At 45.5% G+C, this 23259-nt stretch overlaps 1 protein-coding gene across 1 annotated transcript in view; it reads left to right on the plus strand.

Moving 5' to 3' along the window:
- The window catches only part of man1a1 (mannosidase, alpha, class 1A, member 1), a 131761-nt gene extending 116341 nt beyond the window's left edge, over window positions 1-15420 (plus strand). Inside the window, exons 8-12 of the mRNA XM_029114503.2 lie at window positions 2143-2258; window positions 4115-4334; window positions 6235-6407; window positions 7856-7971; window positions 12180-15420. Of these exons, the coding sequence (XP_028970336.1) occupies window positions 2143-2258; window positions 4115-4334; window positions 6235-6407; window positions 7856-7971; window positions 12180-12309 (755 nt within the window). The 3' untranslated portion in view covers window positions 12310-15420. The remainder of the gene's footprint in view (window positions 1-2142; window positions 2259-4114; window positions 4335-6234; window positions 6408-7855; window positions 7972-12179) is intronic.
- The last annotated feature ends 7839 nt before the right edge of the window (window positions 15421-23259 follow it).

Genomic DNA, 23259 nt, shown 5'->3' on the forward strand with positions numbered 1-23259 from the left:
CGTGTGGCTCCGCCTGGTGAGGGCGTGTGGCTCCGCCAGGTGAGGGCGTGTGGCTCCGCCAGGTGAGGGCGTGTGGCTCCGCCTGGTGAGGGCGTGTGGGATCCGCCTGGTGAGGGCGTGTGGCTCCGCCTGGTGAGGGCGTGTGGGATCCGCCTGGTGAGGGCGTGTGGCTCCGCCTGGTGAGGGCATGTGGGATCCGCCTGGTGAGGGCGTGTGGCTCCGCCTGGTGAGGGCGTGTGGCTGATTGAGTGAAAAGGGGGCTCTGTGGTTTATTGACTGACCAGGACAAGGTAGATATACTCCAGGATTGGCAAACCAAGCTTTTCTCAAACAGTGAAAGTGCCCTTACAAACACTGGTCCAGTAGTTGTTTTGTGGTCATTGTTAGCTGGAGAAAGACATCCAGTGGGTATTGGAATGGGAATGTTGGGTAGGATAAACATTTCTTTTCAGTTCACACTAGAACCATTTACCACCTGGGGATATTTCCCACATAGGTCACCTCGGCTGTGTGTTTACTGGTGGAGTAGACAGGAACCACCCCAGGGATGTATGATAGAACTGGTCAAAGCATTTTCATTGACTCACTGTTTCTTTGTCACATCAGAGACGGCCTATCACCGCTCTATTAAGCTAGGTGGGATGTGTCAATATAAAAAAAAGGATGGTGTACCTTAGTTAGATTCACGGATCTGACGTTCCTGTTTTGTTGTGTGTTAAGGTGACCACACAGCACATTTCTTTGTGTCCTATCCCAAGGCCAGAGCTGTCCCCAATAACCATTTAGAAACAGAAGTTATTACAGGTACATATTTTACCACCAACCTAAAGGACCATACCCTTAGCAGCTACAGTCTTGGTCACCAGACTTGGGTCGTTCTCAAGTTATGCGGATCGCAAATCCAATAGTTAGTAAGACTGTTTCCAAAGTATTATAGTGTTCATAAAATATAAGTTGAATGTTGTTTTTGGACCCTGTAGGTATTTTCTATTTTTATGTCAGAGAGAATGCACCTCAATGTCTCTCCTAGCATACATACACACACACACACACAGTCATCCTGTTATCCATATCCCCAGCCCCCTTTGCTTGTAATATTTTATGGGTGTGTGCGTGCGTGCGTGCGTGCGTGCGTGCGTGTGTGTGTGTGTGTGTGTGTGTGTGCATCATCACATCCTTGATCCTATGTTCCCTCTCTGACCTGCTGTAAAGCCCTGTGGCATTGAGTCCATAAGGCCCGACACCAGCCCCGTCTGACAGGAAATACAGCCTCAGTCAGGGCCAAACACGCACTCCCCCAGACACCTAGCTACCAGACTGTCCCACTGAATGCTGATGTCTAATCTCTATCCGCCCAACATGGCTGGGTCTGTTAATGACATATGCATATGTATGAAGGGGTGTGACAGTCAGTATGACAAACAGTGTGGATTGGCTTGACTGGGACTTCCTCCTGGACCCTGGAGACACATTCCTCACACAGAGCCAAGTGGACAGGACAGTACCACATGGAGCCCAGCCCCTCACCGCCATGATGTTACTGTGAACAGTGACTGTCTCTTCCTACCACACACACACACACACACACACACACACACGTTGTCACATTGTCATGTAAATGCACCAGCTAAATCAGTCACAGACAGACGCACGTTCACACTCTTTCATTTTACACACACTCACAGGTACACACAAACACACACGCATCCACCCAGAGACCAGGGACGTGCCGGAGAGGGCTGATAAACTCATCACCGGGCCAATCTCCTCAGTGCAGACGGCTTCCATACATCACCCATCAAAGGGTCCTAATCCTATAACTCCTGTAGCTTTGCCGGGTTCTGTTTGGAGAGGTGTTCCTGTCCCTGTAGCCCGGCCCGCGTTAGACACGTCCTGCGTTAGACACGTCCCGGAGTCACGGCTGCTCGGCGGCTGAGCGTTTAAGGGCCATCTTCCTGTGTACACAGCTTCGGGTGCTGAGATTAGGGCCTACATCACTGGAACATACATCATCCTGAGGCAGTCCGGGCCGCGCCGGGAAGGCTGTGGAGGGGGGGGGGGGGGGGACTGCCGGCGAGACGGGATGAGGTAAATTGTCCGGGTGCCTGCGTGACGCTGTAACGTGTCGTCTCTGTCCTGTAGACCACGTGTCGGTGGGGGGGCTGGGAGACAGCTTCTATGAGTACCTGCTCAAGGCCTGGCTGATGTCTGACAAGACAGACGACGAGGGCAAGAAGCTGTACTACGATGCTCTGAAGGTAAGACATCCAGACGCCTGGCTTCTCCTCCCCCCAGTCTCTTCCTTTCTTATCCCCACCTCCTCCCCCCTTTTATTTCTCCTCGTATTTTTCAGCCCTTCCTACTGAGGTTTAATAGCTACAGTACTGGCATTATCCGAAGCACTGACTAAACCCTGGTCTGGAGGCTCTTCCTATCTTGATTGAAAGTGTATTTTATTCGCGTGTCAACAACAGCTACCTTTCTTAAACTACTGTGAGAAGTCCAGGTCAAGAAGCCAAGCGTGCCGCTCCAGACAGGGGTTGTCTGTTTCTGAGGGCAGAGCTCCAACCACACACTACAGCAGATACTTAAGGTTGGGCTGTCAGCAGGTGGGGGTGGCCAGGCTCTGAGCTATGTCTGCTGAAATGGACTCTGACTGCTGCTAGCCCAATTCTCCGTTTCATTATAGTCCAGCCTGCTGCCCTGTTGGAGATAATAATGTTCTCCTCCACGCGGCGGACCGTAGGGATCCACGCTGCTCCAGGATATTACGCTCTATCCTCCACTTCCAGACAGCCTGGTGCCGCCAGCAGATCTGCCTGCCACCCAGCCCGACCTCGTCCACCTGGGCGAGAGAGAGGCAGGCGACACAAGCAGGTCACCCACAGCGACAGGGCCCCGCCGGCCCCTCCGTGCCATCCTCCATTTGGGTCAGGCAGCCCGTGAGGTTGGCGGAGGGGATGGTGGCTGGGAACCGGCTCTGTTGTCTTATTGATGGCTCGTTGCCTCGGTGCTGGGCCGGCCTGGATGCGCCGTCTCCCGGTTGGAAGACGGTTGGCAGAATTGAAAATGGGAGCATGTTTCTGTCTGTGTTTTCCTGTACTGGTCTGTCTGTCTGTCTGAGGCTTTTTGTCCCTTTTCTGAATCGAGGTAAGGGAGGGACTGTGGAAACTGGGCCTCACAGAATGTAGCTGTGAAATAGAAATGCTTTCTGCATGCTTCATCTGTTTTTCGAGCCCTAGTAGGAGTTTTTCTTCTCAGGAGAGACATGCCGGGCTGTTGCTCAACAGGATATAGGCTGCCTTTAGAGAGAAGGAAGAAAATTAAATAACCAGCTTAGGAGAATATTAATCAGCTGGTTTTCTGTGGCAGAACGCAGAATACAAAGTGTAGTCGCATACAGAAGGACCCATTTACATGGTGTCACAAACTACAACAGCCCAGATCAGAATTATCTTTTGAAAATGCCATTACGTTCAGGAGACGTGCAATATTTCATTTTCTTTGGTTGTTCCCCAGCAGGAGAGCAGCTTACCCAGTGAATATAAAAATAAATGCCCAACGAAGCGCTGAACAATAGGGCGTATCGGAAGATCCCACAGCGATTGCCAGCCTGTCGTAGCGCTGGTTATGCACAGACCCGTTTATTGCTCTCTACATCGGTAATGGCCTGTAATTTCTGGTGTCCCCGGGTTGTCTGTCAGTCATGTGGCATTGGACCTGTGCTGTGTGAATGGCAAGGGAGATCGGGCTCCCGCTGTTCTGAATGATTTGTTGTCCCGTCGGTGTCATGTCTCAACGTGGCTGGAACGTGTCTGCCGTTCCCCCGAAACGCTGTGTAATTTGGCCCTCCTGCGTATGACTGAATTCCAAGGACCAATAGGAGCTGTGTCCTGTGTGTCCACGCCGCCCGGGCAAATAGATAATACCGGCCACCAGCTGGGACCCCTAGTATTCCTGCTGCCGCAGCTTTGTCAAGCTTAACGATGCTATTTGGGCAGTAGTTGTTCATGCTCTGAGAGGGTCCAGTCCATTTGCAGGGAAATGGCTGCTGTCTGGGCCTGCTGGAGGACAGAGACCTCATCTGTCTGCCGTTCTTCTCATTTCCCTCCAGGCTATTGAGACCAGTCTGATAAGGAAGTCCAGCGGTGGCCTGACGTACATTGCAGAGTGGAAAGGCGGGTTACTGGAGCACAAGATGGGCCACCTGACTTGCTTTGCCGGGGGCATGATCGCCCTGGGGGCAGACGGAGCCCCGGAGGACCAGACTGGTCACCAGATGGAGCAGGCGGCAGAGATCGCCCGCACCTGTCACGAGTCCTACGCCCGTACCAGTGAGTGTGTACGCCCTGTTGGGTTGACCGCTGCTATCGTACCTGATGTTATCCACAGAGTCATCCCTCTGGTTCCACTACAACACTGTCCTACCTGACATTACTCACAGAGTCATCCCTCTGGTTCCACTACAACACTGTCCTACCTGACATTACTCACAGAGTCATCCCTCTGGTTCCACTACAACACTATCATACCTGACATTACTCACAGTCATCCCTCTGGTTCCACTACAACACTGTCCTACCTGACATTACTCACAGAGTCATCCATCTGGTTCCACTACAACACTATCATACCTGACATTACTCACAGAGTCATCCCTCTGGTTCCACTACAACACTGTCCTACCTGACATTACTCACAGAGTCATCCCTCTGGTTCCACTACAACACTGTCCTACCTGACATTACTCACAGAGTCATCCCTCTGGTTCCACTACAACACTGTCCTACCTGACATTACTCACAGAGTCATCCCTCTGGTTCCACTACAACACTGTCTTACCTGACATTACTCACAGAGTCATCCCTCTGGTTCCACTACAACACTATCATACCTGACATTACTCACAGAGTCATCCCTCTGGTTCCACTACAACACTGTCCTACCTGACATTACTCACAGAGTCATCCCTCTGGTTCCACTACAACACTGTCCTACCTGACATTACTCACAGAGTCATCCCTCTGGTTCCACTACAACACTGTCCTACCTGACATTACTCACAGAGTCATACCTCTGGTTCCACTACAACACTGTCTTACCTGACATTACTCACAGAGTCATCCCTCTGGTTCCACTACAACACTGTCTTACCTGACATTACTCACAGAGTCATCCCTCTGGTTCCACTACAACACTGTCCTACCTGACATTACTCACAGAGTCATCCCTCTGGTTCCACTACAACACTGTCCTACCTGACATTACTCACAGAGTCATCCCTCTGGTTCCACTACAACACTATCATACCTGACATTACTCACAGAGTCAACCCTCTGGTTCCACTACAACACTGTCCTACCTGACATTACTCACAGAGTCATCCCTCTGGTTCCACTACAACACTATCATACCTGACATTACTCTCAGAGTCATCCCTCTGGTTCCACTACAACACTGTCCTACTTGACATTACTCACAGAAGGCCTTATCTGTCTAACTGAAGAAAGTCTCTCCCTGGTTAAAACAGTGATATTAGTTTTGTAGCTTAGACAATAGGAGGTCTGTGACTCAGCTACAACAACACACACACACATACCCTCTCTCACACACACACCAAGACATACACACCACCCATTCCTCTTCATAGCAAGCCAGTGTGAAATGAAAGATCGATGAGTGTGTTTCACAGTTTTGAGCCTGGTGTCCTCTGAGGGCAGAGGGGATGCTGGTTGGAGTGTAGTGGCCGTTAATTCTGGGTCAGAGTGCCTCTCCTCTGACTTCCTCTTATACGCATTGACAGTCTGTCCATCGATCAATTAACTAGCAGCTGAACTGGCTAAGGACATATGAAGCATCGTAATCCCCTGTACTGCCTGACAGCACAGCCACCTGCAGACCCCCCACCCCCCACAAAGCTGCCCAGTCGCTCAGCCTGCCTCCCTGAGTGAATAGGTGCTTGGCTTTCATCAAGCTAGGATTACATGAAAGAACAGCAGGCATAAACCCTGTTAAATCCCACATAATCACATATCAAACCCCACTTTGTTTTCCTCATATTGTCCCTGGACGGGTGGCCCGATGTGAGATTTCATCATAGATTTATGCTACATCGAGGAACTGCAGTTTATTAGATTTTTCTATTGTCTTCATATTCTGTGTCCTTGACTCTCCTGGAACTGGGTTTGACCTGTGTTTTTGTTTTTGTTTGGTAACTTTGTTCCCCTCTCCTAGCCCTGAAGCTGGGTCCTGAGGCATTCAGGTTTGACGGGGGTGTGGAAGCTATCGCCACACGGCAGAATGAAAAGTACTTCATCCTGAGGCCAGAGGTCATTGAGACCTACATGTACATGTGGAGGTTCACCCACGACCCCAAGTACAGAGACTGGGGCTGGGAGGCCGTGCAGGTGAGAACTAAACTAACCATCATCCGTCAGAATTCTCCCCCAGGAATCCATTACTCTGTCCCCTCCACTGAGAAGTGATTTGCCCATGAATAAGTCAAAATCTGTTTTTATAAAGACATCTGTTCCCACGAATAAAAATAAAATAGAAAAAAATGTGAGCTTAGTTGAAGGTCAGTGTCTGATGCATAATAAAAAAATATATATAAATAAAGAAGAATCTTCTGGTGCCTCAACTATAGGCTCTCACTAAAACTCTAGTCAATCTATTTATTCACCTCTAAAAATATTCACAGTGAATATGGCTCTGCACTTAAATATATACCCCTGTTCATTTTGATTTCTAGATTAATTTCAGTCTACATCCTGCTTGTTTTGAGCTGTTTTAGTCCCTAAAAGTTTAGTTTCAACAGTTTTTTCCTCTTCGCTCTCTCTTTCCTGTCCTCTCTTCTACTCTACCACTGTATCTCAGCCCTGCCGGAGCACAAAATCACCCAACAGTGGCTATGTTGAATGCTGATTGCCCAGATCCCAGAGCCGTGTAATTGTATCCACTAATGACAAGAGATTACCTCTGATGGGCCTTGTGTTAGCCATAAATCTGATCTGGAGTCTGCTGACTGCAGATACTCCCTCATCCCTCGTTCAGCCAGGGTGGATGTGTGAACACTGCAGCCCCATCTTCTCCCTGAGTCAGAGAGCATGACGCAACCCGCCCCTCCTCTTTCCCCCATCTCCAGGCAGAGAGCCACGCTGAAAGAAATGTGCTGGCTCAACAACTAGCTAGTGTGTTGCATACATCTCCAACACACTGCCCTAAGAACCCAGTCAGATCAACTCACTGCCATAAGAACCCAGGCAGATCAACACACTGCCCTAAGAACCCAGGCAGATCAACACACTGCCCTAAGAACCCAGGCAGATCAACACACTGCCCTAAGAACCCAGGCAGATCAACACACTGCCCTAAGAACCCAGTCAGATCAACACACTGCCCTAAGAACCCAGTCAGATCAACACACTGCCCTAAGAACCCAGGCAGATCAACACACTGCCCTGAGAACCCAGGCAGATCAACACACTGCCCTGAGAACCCAGGCAGATCAACACACTGCCCTGAGAACCCAGTCAGATCAACACACTGCCCTGAGAACCCAGGCAGATCAACACACTGCCCTGAGAACCCAGGCAGATCAACACACTGCCCTGAGAACCCAGGCAGATCAACACACTGCCCTGAGAACCCAGGCAGATCAACACACTGCCATAAGAACCCAGTCAGATCAACACACTGCCATAAGAACCCAGTCAGATCAACACACTGCCATAAGAACCCAGTCAGATCAACACACTGCCATAAGAACAGATGTACTTTCTTTGTCTCTCCCCCCTCTGTGTCTTTTGCTCTCTGTGTCTGTGATTCTTTCTCACCCTGTCTCTGTGTCCGCCAGGCTCTGGAGAAGTACTGTCGTGTGGATGGAGGTTATAGTGGCGTGAGAGATGTCTATGCTTCTAGCCCCAACCATGACGACGTCCAGCAGAGCTTCTACCTGGCTGAGACACTCAAGTAAGACCACACACACTCACACACACACACCCTCTTGTCTTACTTTGCAGAGAGCCACCTGGAGACCTTGTGTCAATACTTTGGCCTTGCCATTTGTTTCATAGAAATGTCAGAAATTCTGTCAGAAAATCCATTAGGTTTTTTGTCATGCTTTTTATTCTTGAATTCATAACTGCTCCTCCTCCTCATACCACAAACACTTTTTCCGTAATCCAGACATATACAGGTGCTGGTCATAAAATTAGAATATCATCAAAAAGTTGATTTATTTCAGTAATTCCATTCAAAAAGTGAAAATTCATTCATTACACACAGACTGATATATTTCAAATGTTTATTTATTTTAATTGTGATGATTATAACTGACAACTAATGAAAATCACAAATTCAGTATCTCTGAAAATTTGAATATTACTTAAGACCAATAAAAAAAAAAATTTTTTAGAAATGTTGGCCAACTGAAAAGTATGAACATGAAAAGTATGAGCATGTACAACACTCAATACTTAGTTGGGGCTCCTTGTGCCTGAATTACTGCAGTAATGCGGCATGGCATGAAGTCGATCAGTCTGTGGCACTGCTCAGGTGTTATGAGAGCCCAGGTTGCTCTGATAGTGACCTTCAGCTCTTCTGCATTGTTGGGTCTGGCGTATCGCATCTTCCTCTTCACAATACCCCATAGATTTTCTATAGGGTTAAGGTTAAGCGAGGTTTGCTGGCCAATTAAGAACGGGGATACAATGTTCCTTAAACCAGGTACTGGTAGAGTCCTGTTGGAAAATGAAATCTGCATCTCCATAAAGTTGGTCAGCAGCAGGAAGCATGAAGTGCTCTAAAACTTCCTGGTAGACGGCTGCGTTGACCTTGGACCTGAGAAAACACAGTGGACCAACACCAGCAGATGACATGGCACCCCAAACCATCACTGACTGTGGAAACTTTACACTGGACTTCATGCAACATGGATTCTGTGCCTCTCCTCTCTTCCTTCAGACTCTGGGACCTTGATTTCCAACGGAAATGCAAATTTGTACTTTAATCAGAGAACATAACACAGCAGCAGTCCAGTCCTTTTTGTCTTTAGCCCAGGCGAGACGCTTCTGACACTGTGTCTTGTTCAGGAGTGGCTTGACAAGGAATGCGACAGCTGAAACCCATGTCTTGCATACGTCTGTGCATGGTGGTTCTTGAAGCACTGACTCCAGCTGCAGTCCACTCTTTGTGAATCTCCCCCACATTTTTGAATAGGTTTTGTTTCACAATCCTCTCCAGGGTGCGGTTATCCCTATTGCTTGTACACTTTTTTCTACCACATCTTTTCCTTCCCTTCGCCTCTCTATTAATGTGCTTGGACACAGAGCTCTGTGAACAGCCAGCCTCTTTAGCTATGACCTTTTGTGTCTTGCCGTCCTTGTGCAAGGTGTCAATGGTTGTCTTTTGGACAGCTGTCAAGTCAGCAGTCTTCCCCATGATTGTGTTGCCTACAGAACTAGACTGAGAGACCATTTAAAGGCCTTTGCAGGTGTTTTGGGTTAATTAGCTGATTAGAGTGTGACACCAGGTGTCTTCAATATTGAACCTTTTCACAATATTCAAATTTTCTGAGATACTGAATTTGGGGTTTTCATTAGTTGTTAGTTATAATCATCAAAATTAAAAGAAATAAACACTTGAAATAGATCAGTCTGTGTGGAATGAATGTATACATGATTCAAGTTTCACTTTTTGAATGGAATTACTGAAATAAATCAACTTTTTGATGATATTCTAATTGTATGACCGACGCCTGTATAGTGTTTACATGGCTGTGTTTGACACGCCTACACTTCCATCATGATTGACATCTGAGAGCAGCCCTTCTCACCACCTAGACGGACACATCTGCATCATCTGCATTCCTGGACAGTTTCCTGACATTCAGTTGGTTTGAACACTTCGAATCAGAAGGAGAATGATGTCTTTCCTCCAGAGTCCCCTTCTGTCTGTACTGCATCTGGGAGCTTCTGAGGAGTAGCTTGTGACGTCTTGCGTGTATTGTCTTGTCAAGGCCGCCCACACACAGGCAGGCAGGCAGACGCTGGCAGACAGATTGATAGACAGACAGACAGAGGCAGACAGACAGATTGATAGACAGAGACAGGCAGACAGACGGACGTTGTGCTGTGGACTACAGGGACCCCTGGCAGTGTTCTTAGAGATAGGAGCGGTGTCACACTGAGACAGATAAGAGAAAGAGGCAGGCAGGCTGCTTTTACTAAGCCTTTTATACTTCTGTCTCTCTATCACTTTCTCTCTTTCTCTTTGAAATCCTCCCTCTTTTTCTGTCTGAAACTCTGCCTGAAACTCAGACTCTACTTATCTTTCATGGTTGATAAGAGCACAATGCCATACAGTATTGGTCCAGTGTGTATGGTTTATTGTGGCGTATCTTTGACGCGGCGTAGAAAGGTCTGTCCGACTTTTCTCCAGTCTGATCCTGGCCTGATTGTCTGTGGCTTCAGTTGACCTACAGCGATACTGTTTTGCCACAGCACTCTGGTGTGACCTTTTCGAGGGGCCGCAGACTCCGCGTACCGTCTCCCGGTCAGCTCGCAGCGTTGGGTGAGAGCACCGCCACGTCACTGTGTGTCAGATGGCTGCAGGCGGGAGGGACCAGGAGTGGAAGAACCGGCTGAGGTTGGGTTGGGTTCGGGAAAGGACACGAGAGTAGTTGTTGCAGCTTGTGTTTGACAAATAGTTAAGTCAGTGCTTGTTTTGCCTCGCCTGTGCTGTGAATATCTGATGTTGGTGTGGGATGGGCGATCCCCCAAAACCCCTTCCAGTCTGATGCTGACTCGGGCTTTTATGAACCGCCATGTAAATCCCACCGCCTAATATAGCCATTCAAACTTCACTTGCATTCAATAATGTTGAAAAGTACTGTGATTTGGGGAATAGAGTCTCTAGTGTTGTAATCACGCCTCTCTTGAAGGCCTGGGAGAGTTTTGTATTTGCCAAAACAATTTAAATGGTCCGCTTTGAGCAGCTCCATTTCCATTGAATATTATGTTTTGAGACTCCTGCATCTTAAGCTTCATTTGATTGGTTTGACATGTTGCACTGCGTCACTGGTTTACACGTCTCCTCCCATTTTTAGATCGGCCAGTGACTTCTAAACAAGTCTAGGGTCTCCAAATCCCAATCCTCCCCAAATGTCTTGTGTACTGATGCTTGCATAATCCTCTGGTCCTCCCGCTTTCTCCCTTCCTCTCTTTCTCCCTTCCTCTCTTTCTCCCTTCCTCTCTTTCTCCCTTCCTCTCTCTATCTGTCCCTCTCGTTCCTCTCATTTTCTCTTCTCTTCCCCCACTCGGTTTCTCTCAGCCCCCTGGCTAGTATCGTCTCTCTGAGAGACTCCATCTGAAGCTGTGTGTGTCTGTCTTGCTGTTTGCTTTGTGGTTGCTGTTCTGTCCTGTCAACTCTCAAGGTGGTGGGCGGCGCTTTTGGGGGCTTGATCGAAAACATAGCACACACTACCTCGGAGGGTGGCGTCTCGAGCTGTCCGCAAAATAGTGTCCCAAATGTATTTCCTGTATGTCTCAGAAAATTTATCTTAATGGAAATAAGCCCTGTCTCTTGTTTTCTGTCTGTATCCCTCCCTCTCTTTTTCCTGACATTCTCTTCTTCCTCTCACTTCAGACATGGAGTAGCATGTTGAGGATGTATAGAGTATATACCCACATGTATATATACCCACATGTGCTCCTACAGAAGGGGTGGCTGGGCCCAACTCATGATTTGCGACTTGTCCACTCGCGAAAAGTTCACAACGAGCATGATAGCTTTTGGCAGTCAGTGGCCAGGCTGCTGTTTTCCGCCAAAGGAAACATAAATTGTTTAGTGTCTTTTGTCATTTTTATTTATTCATTGATTTACATGGTTGACTTGGCTCGCCCCAAGCTTGGCACTGAAATATTGGCATGGAAGAGTTGTTGAACTGTTTGTTCCCTGAGTTGGTTTAGAACATGTCTCTGAGAGACGCCTGCGGCCAACCCTCTCCAAGCCATCTAGAACATGAGCTGTCAGACTGATGCAGTCATGGACAACAGCTGGGTTATAAATAATGTGGAAATAGGTTGTGGTATAAATAACTGGGCTCTTAGTCCTCGTGATTTGTCATCACATATGAGTGTTTTAAGTTGTGTCTCTTCGTCTGTCTTTCTCTGTTTCAGATACCTATATCTGCTCTTCTCTGACGATGACCATCTTCCTTTTGACCACTGGGTGTTTAACACTGAGGCCCATCCCCTCCCTGTCATTAAGAAGATTCCGGACACAGTCAAGCCCCACCAGCTGGAGTAGACGAGCCCCCCTGGACCACCACTTGACCTGACTCCTCCCACCAACCAACTCTTCTAACCCCTCCCTCTGTGAGCAATGTGTGGGGCTGTCTCACTTACTCCTCCCCCAACATAGGTGGAGCTCCCCCAGGCAGGCCACTCCCTGGCAGACTGAACTGTCTCCTGTTTTGGAGTCCATGTTCAGACTAGATTGAACCGGACATGACCAGGCCAGGCTGCCGGCCTCTCCAGACCCAGACTGCCCCCTACTGGGGATTGGGAAGAACCACCTTGTCCAGAGTGCTCGTCTTGTCTTCTTCTAGAGATAGCGATCCGCCTGCATGCTGCCCTCCCGTCCCAGTGTTTTAGAGGCTGTAGGATCTACCCTCCTCTGTGAGGAGAACAGGACACTCTACACTGGAAGATTTACCACCACCAAAAAAAGCCATACTGATTTAAAGTCTGCTTAATCATTTTCTTTCTCCTTTGTTCATTCCACATGTTTGGGAAATGTATGGGTGTGACTGAAAACAGATGTTATGCCAATTAAGATTATCATTATATTTCTGTTGTTCTTACCGTAAACGGTTATTGTAGTCGCACTTAAACAATGGACCATTTTGGTGGATTTCCCTGACCCAGAGCTTGGTTCTTACCTGCTTGATAGCTGAAATCCAGTCAAATCTTAACTAGTGCCTTTCAGTTTAATATGGTCTATATGAAAAATAGTTCAGGCAAATGGCAAGGTTTTGTTTTATACCAATAGGTACTGTAGTTGGCTTAAAGGTTGGCTTGTTGAGTGTTTAGTCATCTCCTCTACCACATTGCCATCTAGTGTTGGACCCCCAGTACTACAATAGTCCAGAGTATCTAAAAGGTTGCAGCATGTGAATAAGTACATTAATGGGAAATATACCTGCACTAAGAACAACCTGTGAGTTAATGGGGTGGGCATGTTGAGATTTCTCTGGGTCCCTTCATCCTGATTGAGTCTGTAGACTGTAGATTTCCCCCCTCCTGCCAACATGTCATTAATTCATTCAGTGTACTCTGTTTGTCAAACATTGCTTTATTTACTAGCACCTTTCTTAGTGTATTTTTTGAGGAAACTTTGCTTTGCTTTGGTTATGTGTTGTGTTTATTCCTTTATTAGATGTCGTAGCGACAGGAATCCATGTGATGTAAAATAGTGGCTTTGCTGACTTTAATTTATTCTGCAATAGATACTAAGGTTTGGGCTCATGCCAATAAGGGGTGCAGTGTTGTAGTTTTGCAGGGTTATTTGGGAAATTGGGTGAGACAAAGACAGAATCAGACCAAGAACTTGGGTGTCAGTCATATGGAAATGAATGCATCGTATGAATGTACCATCAAATGTGAAGTGAAAATTTGTTTGCCTTTGTTGTTCTTTTTTTTTTTTCTTTTTTTATATGATTCCTTTGTTGTTTCTCCTGGAAAGCACAAAATGCTGAAGCGATGTATTGTGGTACCTATCAGAGATAGCTGTTACTCAGTTCTAAAGAAGAAGAGGAAGCACAAACAGGAACAGTGTTAGTTGTCTTAAAATGCAAAGAGAAGATACAAGGAAGGTTCTCTGTCCTCTGGATTGGATGACTCTTACATATGAACATGTAAACATGCTGAATACTGTATAATTAGGAGAAATGTAGAAGTGATTATATACTGTACAGCAGCAGTTCCCATCCTTTCAGTTCTGGGGACCACCTAGTCACTGTCAAACGCTCTTGTGGACCACCTTTGGAAGGTCGGAACCACTGCAGAGCGCAGTTTGGAACCACTGCAGAGCGCAGGTTGGAACCACTGCAGAGCGCAGGTTGGAACCACTGCAGACCGCAGGTTGGAGCCACTGCAGACCGCAGGTTGGAGCCACTGCAGACCGCAGGTTGGAGCCACTGCAGACCGCAGGTTGGAGCCACTGCAGACCGCAGGCTGGAGCCACTGCAGACCGCCGGTTGAAACCACTGCTGTACAGCGCATATCATACAGGTGTACACACTACATTACACACACTCAGGAACATGGACATTAATGGACACTCAGACATGAACATTTGGATGACAACAGGACCAATCTAACTGCCTGCTGTAGTCTCGTAAGAAAGATGGAGACGGAAGTGGGTTTCTTTGAAGCTGGTCAATGTTCCATAGTCCTGTTCTTTTGTGGTGGACGTCTTTCACAGATAGGGGGTGCTGATGTTCTTAGCTCTGGGCTCGTCATTCAACTCATTGGAAAATGGATGGTGTAGTATGAAGAGGTCTTGAAGGATGTCCTTTGTCATAGTTTAGGTACTATTCCTCTACTATTAGAGGACAGACAAGACAGGAGTTTAAAAAGCCACACTGACATCAGCCCACTACTGCTTTCTCTAGCATTTTTGAGACATTATAATAATTCATGTTTACCTTACTGGAGGAAGCATTGTTAGTGTGAAGGGAAACTGATTTCCATGTAGTCTCCATGTAGTCTAGAAACCATACCACCTAGTTCAGTTCAGTGGCCATTTCGGCTCCAGGGCAGAGCATCACTATACACTGTGACATTGTAGATATGACATTGCTGCATTCAACATCTCTGCATGGTCTCAGAGCCAGGGACTATTGCAGCTTTAGGGAGTAACAGAGGTTAATTTTAGTGATACTGAGAAATTTAAAGTTGCTGTAAAATGCTGAAACAGGAAACAGGAGCCAGTATTTCCTTGCATCTTTGTTTCAGTAGGCAGGCTGTAAGATGTGCTGTTCATTACCAATTCACTTTGTAGTTGAATATTGTGTTGACGATCTCTCGCATTACAATGCCTTTTATTTGTGAATCTCTTAATGGTTTTGTGAAACAACCTCAGAAATGTAAACTGTACGATATTGCTGATAATCATTCCATTGCACATAGTTTATTTTGGTTTATATGCAATTAAAATTTTGTGGGGAACTTTTCTGTTAATTTTTTTCTTGTTGCTATTAAAATGTAAATATTCCATTCTGGCAAATATGCCATTCTACATTTATATAAATCTTATGAGCTTATGGATTAAATGATATTAATGAGCGGCAAAAAAATTTCATAAACTATATTTGTTACACTTCTATTGTGAATAAAACAATCTTTTAATATCAGGCATTTTGGTTTTCATTCTGAAATATTTGTTCTCCATGACTAGATCCAGTGTGTCTGATCAACATGTTATTATCAGAGGCTGTTCTGGGCTATCGTTGTTATTTGTTGCTGTGATCAAACATTTTGATACATAAATACATACATACACCCCCCCCACACACACATACACAAACACAACTCAAACGTGTTCTTATTTTCAATAATGACCTGGAGAAGAGTTCCAGGCAGAGGAGATAAGGTAATAATGTGGCCATGTGGCCAGATTGAAACTTTGGCCTTGACTCCAGTGTTAACACCACTACTCCTGATTATTACCATGGGAGCTCGAGTGACCACAGAGACAGGACACCAGTTTAAGCTCCCATCTGAAAGACGGCTCCCTACACAAGGAAGTGGAGGTTTCACTGCCCTGGTGCCCTGGGATTGGATGTTTAGTCCAGATGGAATAGTGAACACTTTTCTCCAAAACCAGCTCAGGTCTAACAAATACCTCATATACAGTATCTGCGGCTAGGATTTTATTATTTCTGGATATAAGTGACTATTGTCTCAATGTGAAATTTGCAGTGGATCTCAAATGTGTTCATCCCATTAGACTTTTCCAGAAATGTTTTACCCCAATGGTGGAATTTCCATCTTGCAACATTGGCCAAAGACTTAAGAAAAACACTTTTTAAAAACGTCTGGCTTTTCTTCTGACTTTGCTTACTCCATTGAGTATGGTGTCATTTATTTTACTGGGTTGTGTGGTTGTTCCACCTAGTTATCTTAGATAAATGCACTAATTGTAAGTTGTTAAGAGCAATCTGCAAATGAACACAGACTAAAAAGTATAATTATAGTGCTAACCACTCTGCCACAACAACTAAATCTACACTCTGACCTAATTTCTGATCATTTAAATAAGCTGATGTTAATGCATTTCATCTCAAACCTAATTTGAACACTGTCTTTTTGGAAAAATTATGCCTTTGGAATTCTTCCAGAAACCAACACAGTAACTAGGGACAATCATTTTCTTTTCAACAATTCACATACTTTATGACATAAATAATTATTAGACCTTATTAGCTTAGTGCTTGGTCTGCTTAGTGCTTTGTCAGCTGAGTGCCTTGTCAGCTTAGTACTTTGTCAGTTGAGTGCCTTGTCAGCTTAGTGCTTGGTCTGCTTAGTGCTTGGCCAGCTTAGTGCCATGTCTGCTTAGTGCTTGGCCAGCTTAGTGCCTTGATCTGCTTAGTGCTTGGCCAGCTTAGTGCCTTGTCTGCTTAGTGCTTGGTCTGCTTAGTGCCTGGCCAGCTTAGTGCTTTTTCAGCTTAGTGCTTGGTCTGCTTAGTGCTTTGTCAGCTTAGTGTTTGGTCTGCTTAGTGCCTCGCCAGCTTAGTGCTTTTTCAGTTTAGTGCTTTGTCAGCTTAGTGCTTTGTCAGCTTAGTGCTTGGTCTGCTTAGTGCTTTGTCTGCTTAGTGCTTTGTCGGCTTAATGCTTGGTCTGCTTAGTGCTTTGTCGGCTTAATGCTTGGTCTGCTTAGTGCTTTGTCCGCTTAGTGCTTGGTCTGCTTAGTGCATGGCCAGCTTAGTGCTTGGTCTGCTTAGTGCTTTGTCCAGCTTAGTGCTTGGTCTGCTTTGTGCTTGGTCTGGTTAATTGCACTGCACGGCTTAATGCACGCTCAATACACACTGGGTATCTTCTCTGATAATGTTCTGTCAGGACTGGTCTGTCTTTTGAGTTATTTTAGTTTGCAAAGTTTTGAAAATATTTTACAAATCTTTAGCAAAGGAAAGACAAAAACTCCCTACTGCTTTGACAGTATGTTTGGGCCATTGTTTTGCTGTACAGTCCATTGAGTTTTGAGGCATTCTATTGTTTTCAGCCGAAAATGTTTCTGTACATTTTATTCTGCTGCTGCCATAGCCAGTTCCAGCCATACATGCCCAGTCAGAACATCCCTTTCACCATATTCTACAGAGATGGTGTGCTAGGAACCTTATTGTTCTCCAAACATTCCTTTCACAAACACTCTGGTACATGTTAACATCTTTAATGGGACATTTTACCAGAATTTGGCAGGCTCTTTTATTTACTGTAACTTGGCAATCCTGTTTTTAAAGTGGCTCATAGTTTTCAACTTGTAATGCAGCCTCTTTTGTTCAGCTGGTGTTATAATGTTCCTGATCTGTTTGACAGTTTGGATGTATTTTTCTTTATGCTGAGGATACTAGATTGTCTTCCTTGACCTACCAGGCTGTTTGTGATTATTGCCGAACTCACCAGTGTTTTCCTTCTTTTAATTATATTCCAAACTGTTTTTTGTGAACAGGACTAGCGCTTTGTCAATCTTTGTGATAATTATTCTAGTCTTCTACTCTCATAAGGGATTCCTTTTATTTTATTGACACCACTTTGGTCATCATGTTGACAGACTCCAAAAAAAATTAAGACAATACAATGACAGCTCTCTTATGCCTGCAGAAACTATGACAAAATATACCCAACTAACAAAGAATTTGGTGTTTTGTTTTTTGGCAATGTCTGGGAGCTCAGTGGTGGAGTGAAGGGGTTAGGGTGAGGATAGTGCTTAAATCTGTTTGTCAACTCACCGGTAACCAATGCATAGAATATACAGTGAACAAGTGAATAAACACATAAAAAGAGGCGCATACACACACAAATCTGACACGGTGTAGTACAGGACTACAAACAGGCTAAACATTGCCTCCCAAACACACATTTTGTGAAGGGATTATTTCATCAGTAGGTTTTTTTGAACAGTGAGAGACAGAATAACATCCAGAAAAACGTGAAATAAGGACACAGGGGGGCAGCACAACCCAGCAATAGACAGACAGCTATGAGATTGTGTCTATTATTAGTTTGGTCATTCCAGCAATTTGGTGCCTTCTAGGTGGGTGTTGTGCCTCTGTTTGTCAGCTTTTGGTTCATTTGTGGGGGTGTTGAGAGAGAAAAAAAGCTTTGAGGTAAGGATAGCAATTATATCTATTTTAAAACACACAGGTAGTCAATGCAGAGAATTTAAAACTGGTGTTGTGTGTCCGCTCTGTCCAGTCGAGGTCAGTGGCGGTGTTCATGCGGGTTGTGCAGTTCACATGTATCTTTGGGTAGATCAGACAGAACCGTATTACTGTTATCTATCTTGCTAGTATAAAAACTTGGATTAATCTTTCAATTTCAACCTGAGAAAAAGCTGTTCATTATATGGTCGAAAGTCTCAACTTGTGATTCAAAGGTTAGCACAGAATTTGAAAGGACAAATCCAATCCTATAGTCAGTGCCTATTACATGCCAAATAAATTAATATGACAATATCATCTTAAATTGTAAAATATGTTCAAATGGTGATTTATATACAGAATGGTATATATATATATATATATATATATATATATATATAGCAATTTACAACCCTATCCACATTTTATATTTTCGATTTAGCACCAGGCTGTGACTGGGCCACTCAAGGACATTCTCAGACTGGTCCCAAAACCACATGAGCACTGTCTTGATTCTGGACTTTGGGTCGTTCTTGTTCTGAAAGCGAAACCTTGACCCCAGTCGGTGGTTTTGTGCACTGTGGGTCAGGTGTTTTTCAAGGATCTGTCTGTATTTTCATTCTGTTCATCCTTCCCTCAGTCCTGAACAGTCTCCCAGTCCCTGTCGCTTAGAAGCATCCCCATTACGTGATACTGCCATCCCCATGTTTCACGGTAGGGATGTTGTTTTCAGGATGTTTTCAGGATTTTCAGGATGTTTTCAGACCACAGAATCTTTTTCTACTTGGTCTAAGAGTCTTTCAAACTCTGGCAATCTCTGTCCATGAATAACATGACCATGTGGCTCATTCTAAAGGGAGAAGTAATTCATGTAACAGGCTAAAATGTAATATTGGTGTATAATTACTACAAAACACCAAAGGGTATTCACTGCATTTGGCCATTATACAATTTTTTATCGATGATGATTCGTATATATTAGTTATTCATTGCCAACATTTCTGTATCCTCAGCAGTGTTTCCTAAACCTTTGCGTCACTTGTTTTGCACTCTGTTTCTATTGTATCGTTCTGCTTATGTTTCCTGGACTGGTGAGACTTTGTACTGAAATACTCATTAAACATTCGCCCAGGAGGGAAAAAACATGTCTATGCGGAATGACTGAGACTGCAGTGTAGGGATGAACTGCGCTCCAGTTGCAGCTGCTGTGCATAATGGCGCTCTGTGGGTAGTGTCCTAATCTGGGAGCCACAGTCGCACAGCTGTTGAAGCAACTGGGATTGCAGGCATTAAAGAGGATTAACTGGCATCTAGCAGAACTACTGCTGTTGTATTGGAAATGCAGCTCTCTAGGCCTGATATAGGCCAATCAAATAGTTATGATAACAACCTAAGAGACACATCGCACGTTTCACGCTAGGGTCCATGGCAGGGCTTAAATATAGATGATTTGTTTTTACTGTTTATTTTTACTCTGACTTCCTAGTGTTTATTGTGACTTCCTACAAATGAACTTGAAGAAATTACATTCTTCATTCTTCTTTATTCATTCTGTCAGATGTTCCCATTCCTTAGTTTCTTCTCTGCGGTCTATAACTGTCTAACTGTTCTTCGGATCAGAGCCACCAGAGAAGCTTTCAACTCGCCTTAATTTGCTCCAAGTTCTGAATATTAGGGGGGAAAAAAGCAAGATACATCTGGTAATGAAATGGCTCAGAAAATTCCTATTGCTTTTCAGGTCATTTTCATGGGTTTTGAATTACTTAATGTTTGCATAATTCATTATCTCCTTTATAGAAATCAGCATGAAGCTAATTCTGGCTGTGCTGTAAGGTTACAGCCCATGTCCCTGTCCCACTGAGTCTGGGATGAAGCAGAGGATTCTTTTCTGTGGCGTTCCCAACAGAGGATGAGCAGGGAGGAGTTTGGAAGAACTGGGATGAGTGTGTACTGTAGTGCCAAGATCTGTGACTTTCTCGTGCTCTGGGGCTTGGTAGTGATAGCAGTGTGCTTGACTTTGGCAGATAATCCCACTGCTGTGGGAGGAATAAATAAACCATGTTGAAATGATGCTGATGTCATCTTCTTCCTTTGTTCTGTGTTCCTAATATAATCCTCCACACTCATCCATGGTCACGTCTCTGTCCGTAGTGGCAGTGAACACAGACCCAACAGAGTCCCAGGCCAGTGAGGGGACACGTTTCCCTATGTCACCCTCTCTCTGCCAATTATCATCACTGTCATTATCCGTCCCCCTGTGGCCACACACACACTCACCCAGCAGGACACACAAACACACACTCTCGCCCAGCAGGACACACAAACACACACTCTCGCCCAGCAGGACACACAAACACACACACTCTCTCCCAGATGGACACACACACTCACCCAGCAAGACACACAAACACACACTCACCCAGCAGGACACACAAACACATACACTCTCGCCCAGCAGGACACACAAACACAAACTCTCACCCAGCAGGACACACAAACACACACACTCACCCAGCAGGACACACACACACACACTCACACTCTCGCCCAGCAGGACACAAAAACACACTCACCCAGCAGGACACAAAAACATACACCTTCACCCAGCAGGACACACACACACACTCTCTCCCAGCAGGACACACAAACACACACACACTCACCCAGCATGACACAAACACATACACTTTCGCCCGGCAGGACACACAAACACACACTCTCACCCAGCAGGACACACAAACACACACTCTCGCCCAGATGGACACACACACACACTCACCCAGCAAGACACACAAACACACACTCACCCAGCAGGACACACAAACACACACACTCTCACCCAGCAGGACACACAAACACACACACTCACCCAGCAGGACACACACACACACACACTCTCGCCCAGCAGGACACAAAAACACACTCACCCAGCAGGACACACAAACACATACACTCTCACCCGGCAGGACACACAAACACACACTCTCACCCAGCAAAACACAAACACACACTCCCTCCCAGCAGGACACAAGCAACTCTCTCCCAGCAGGACACACAAACACACACACACTCACCCAGCATGACACAAACACATACACTTTCGCCGGGCAGGACACACAAACACACACTCTCACCCGGCAGGACACACAAACACACACTCTCACCCAGCAGGACACACAAACACACACACTCTCTCCCAGATGGACACACACACACACACACTCAACCAGCAAGACACAAACACACACACTCACCCAGCAGGACACGCAAACATACACACACTCAACCAGCAAGACACAAACACACACACTCACCCAGCAGGACACGCAAACATACACACTCACCCAGCAGGACACACAAACACACACACACTCACCCAGCATGACACAAACACATACACTTTCGCCGGGCAGGACACACAAACACACACTCTCACCCAGCAGGACACACAAACACACACTCACCCAGCAGGACACACAAACACACACACTCTCTCCCAGCAGGACACGTAAACATACACACTCACCCAGCAGGACACACACACACATACACCCTCCAGGGCACACAATTCATCCTACACAGTTTCCTGGGCCCTCTCCAGCTGTTTTAGCCTTGGCGACATACTGAACCCCTGCCCCATGCACTAGTGGAGACAGCATACTAAATCGGATTATCCAAGGGATCAGAAAGGAATGAAAATATAAATAGGGAACACTAACCGTTGCAAAGGTGATCTTGGCGCCTGACAGATAAATTAAATGCCTTTTCACGTGTTAATGCTTGACTGTTCTGGAATAATGTGTAATAAGAATTTTGAAAAGGGTAGAGCTTTATGTGTTATCGGTCACAGATCGAAGCAGCACATTTATCTGGGTGCTGTGTAAACGACAACCCTGATTTGACCATGTCCACCCCGTGGGCTGTTCTGGCTTAATCAGTTTTCTGAAGTGGTGTTTTAATTGGAGGGGCTGAGTCGGCAGCTCTTTCAGAAGGCATCAATCAGTAATGACCTTGTCCACGGCGACAAGGGGCCTGAGACGGGATGCAAGACGCAATGTGCATTCAAGATAAGTCAAAATCAGTTGTCACTTGTCTGCAAATAACAACAGGGGACTGATTGACGATTCCTTTATCTTTAGCCAATATAAAAACATCCTTTGTAACTCTCAAGGTTAGGGACAAACCATCAGCTGGCTAATGGACAATTAGCTGAACAGTGGTGCCAATAGAAAGAATCACCCGATTCACCAGACTTCATCTGTCTTGTTGGATGTGGTGAGCAGAGAGAGAGCTGGTTGTCAGACTCAGACACCAACACACCAGTCTCGCTGCTTGACCCCAGAGTGTGTGCTAGTGAAAAGGGGGCTACGCCAGTGGTTACTAGCCTTTTATGCCTAATCAGCATTTTTGCTGAAAGTCCTCTTGATCTTAAAAACATGACTGCTGACATGCACACTATTTGGGATTGTATTATCAGTGGAGTACTGGACGCAATAACGTACAAATTGCATTAAATAGCCATTTAAGCTAAACTGTCCCATGACATGTTTTGAAGCCTGCTGATATGTCTTTCATATCACACAAGTATTAACTAGTGTTCCATATTAACTAGTGTTCCATATTAACTAGTGTTCCATATTCAATAGTACATTTCAGGAATTGATTCAAGATTTCAATTAAGGTTGCAGTTTAATAGGAATTCTCTATGACCCAAGAAACACAAGCGGCGACAACTAATAACAATTGTATTTCAGGAAGAACTAAGCAACTTTTCTATAATTTTATCAGGCATGTGTGTATATGTGTCCATCTGCTTCTACATTATAGCATATTGA

Source organism: Esox lucius, chromosome 18 (assembly GCF_011004845.1).
Source record: "Esox lucius isolate fEsoLuc1 chromosome 18, fEsoLuc1.pri, whole genome shotgun sequence".
Lineage (NCBI taxonomy): Eukaryota > Metazoa > Chordata > Actinopteri > Esociformes > Esocidae > Esox > Esox lucius.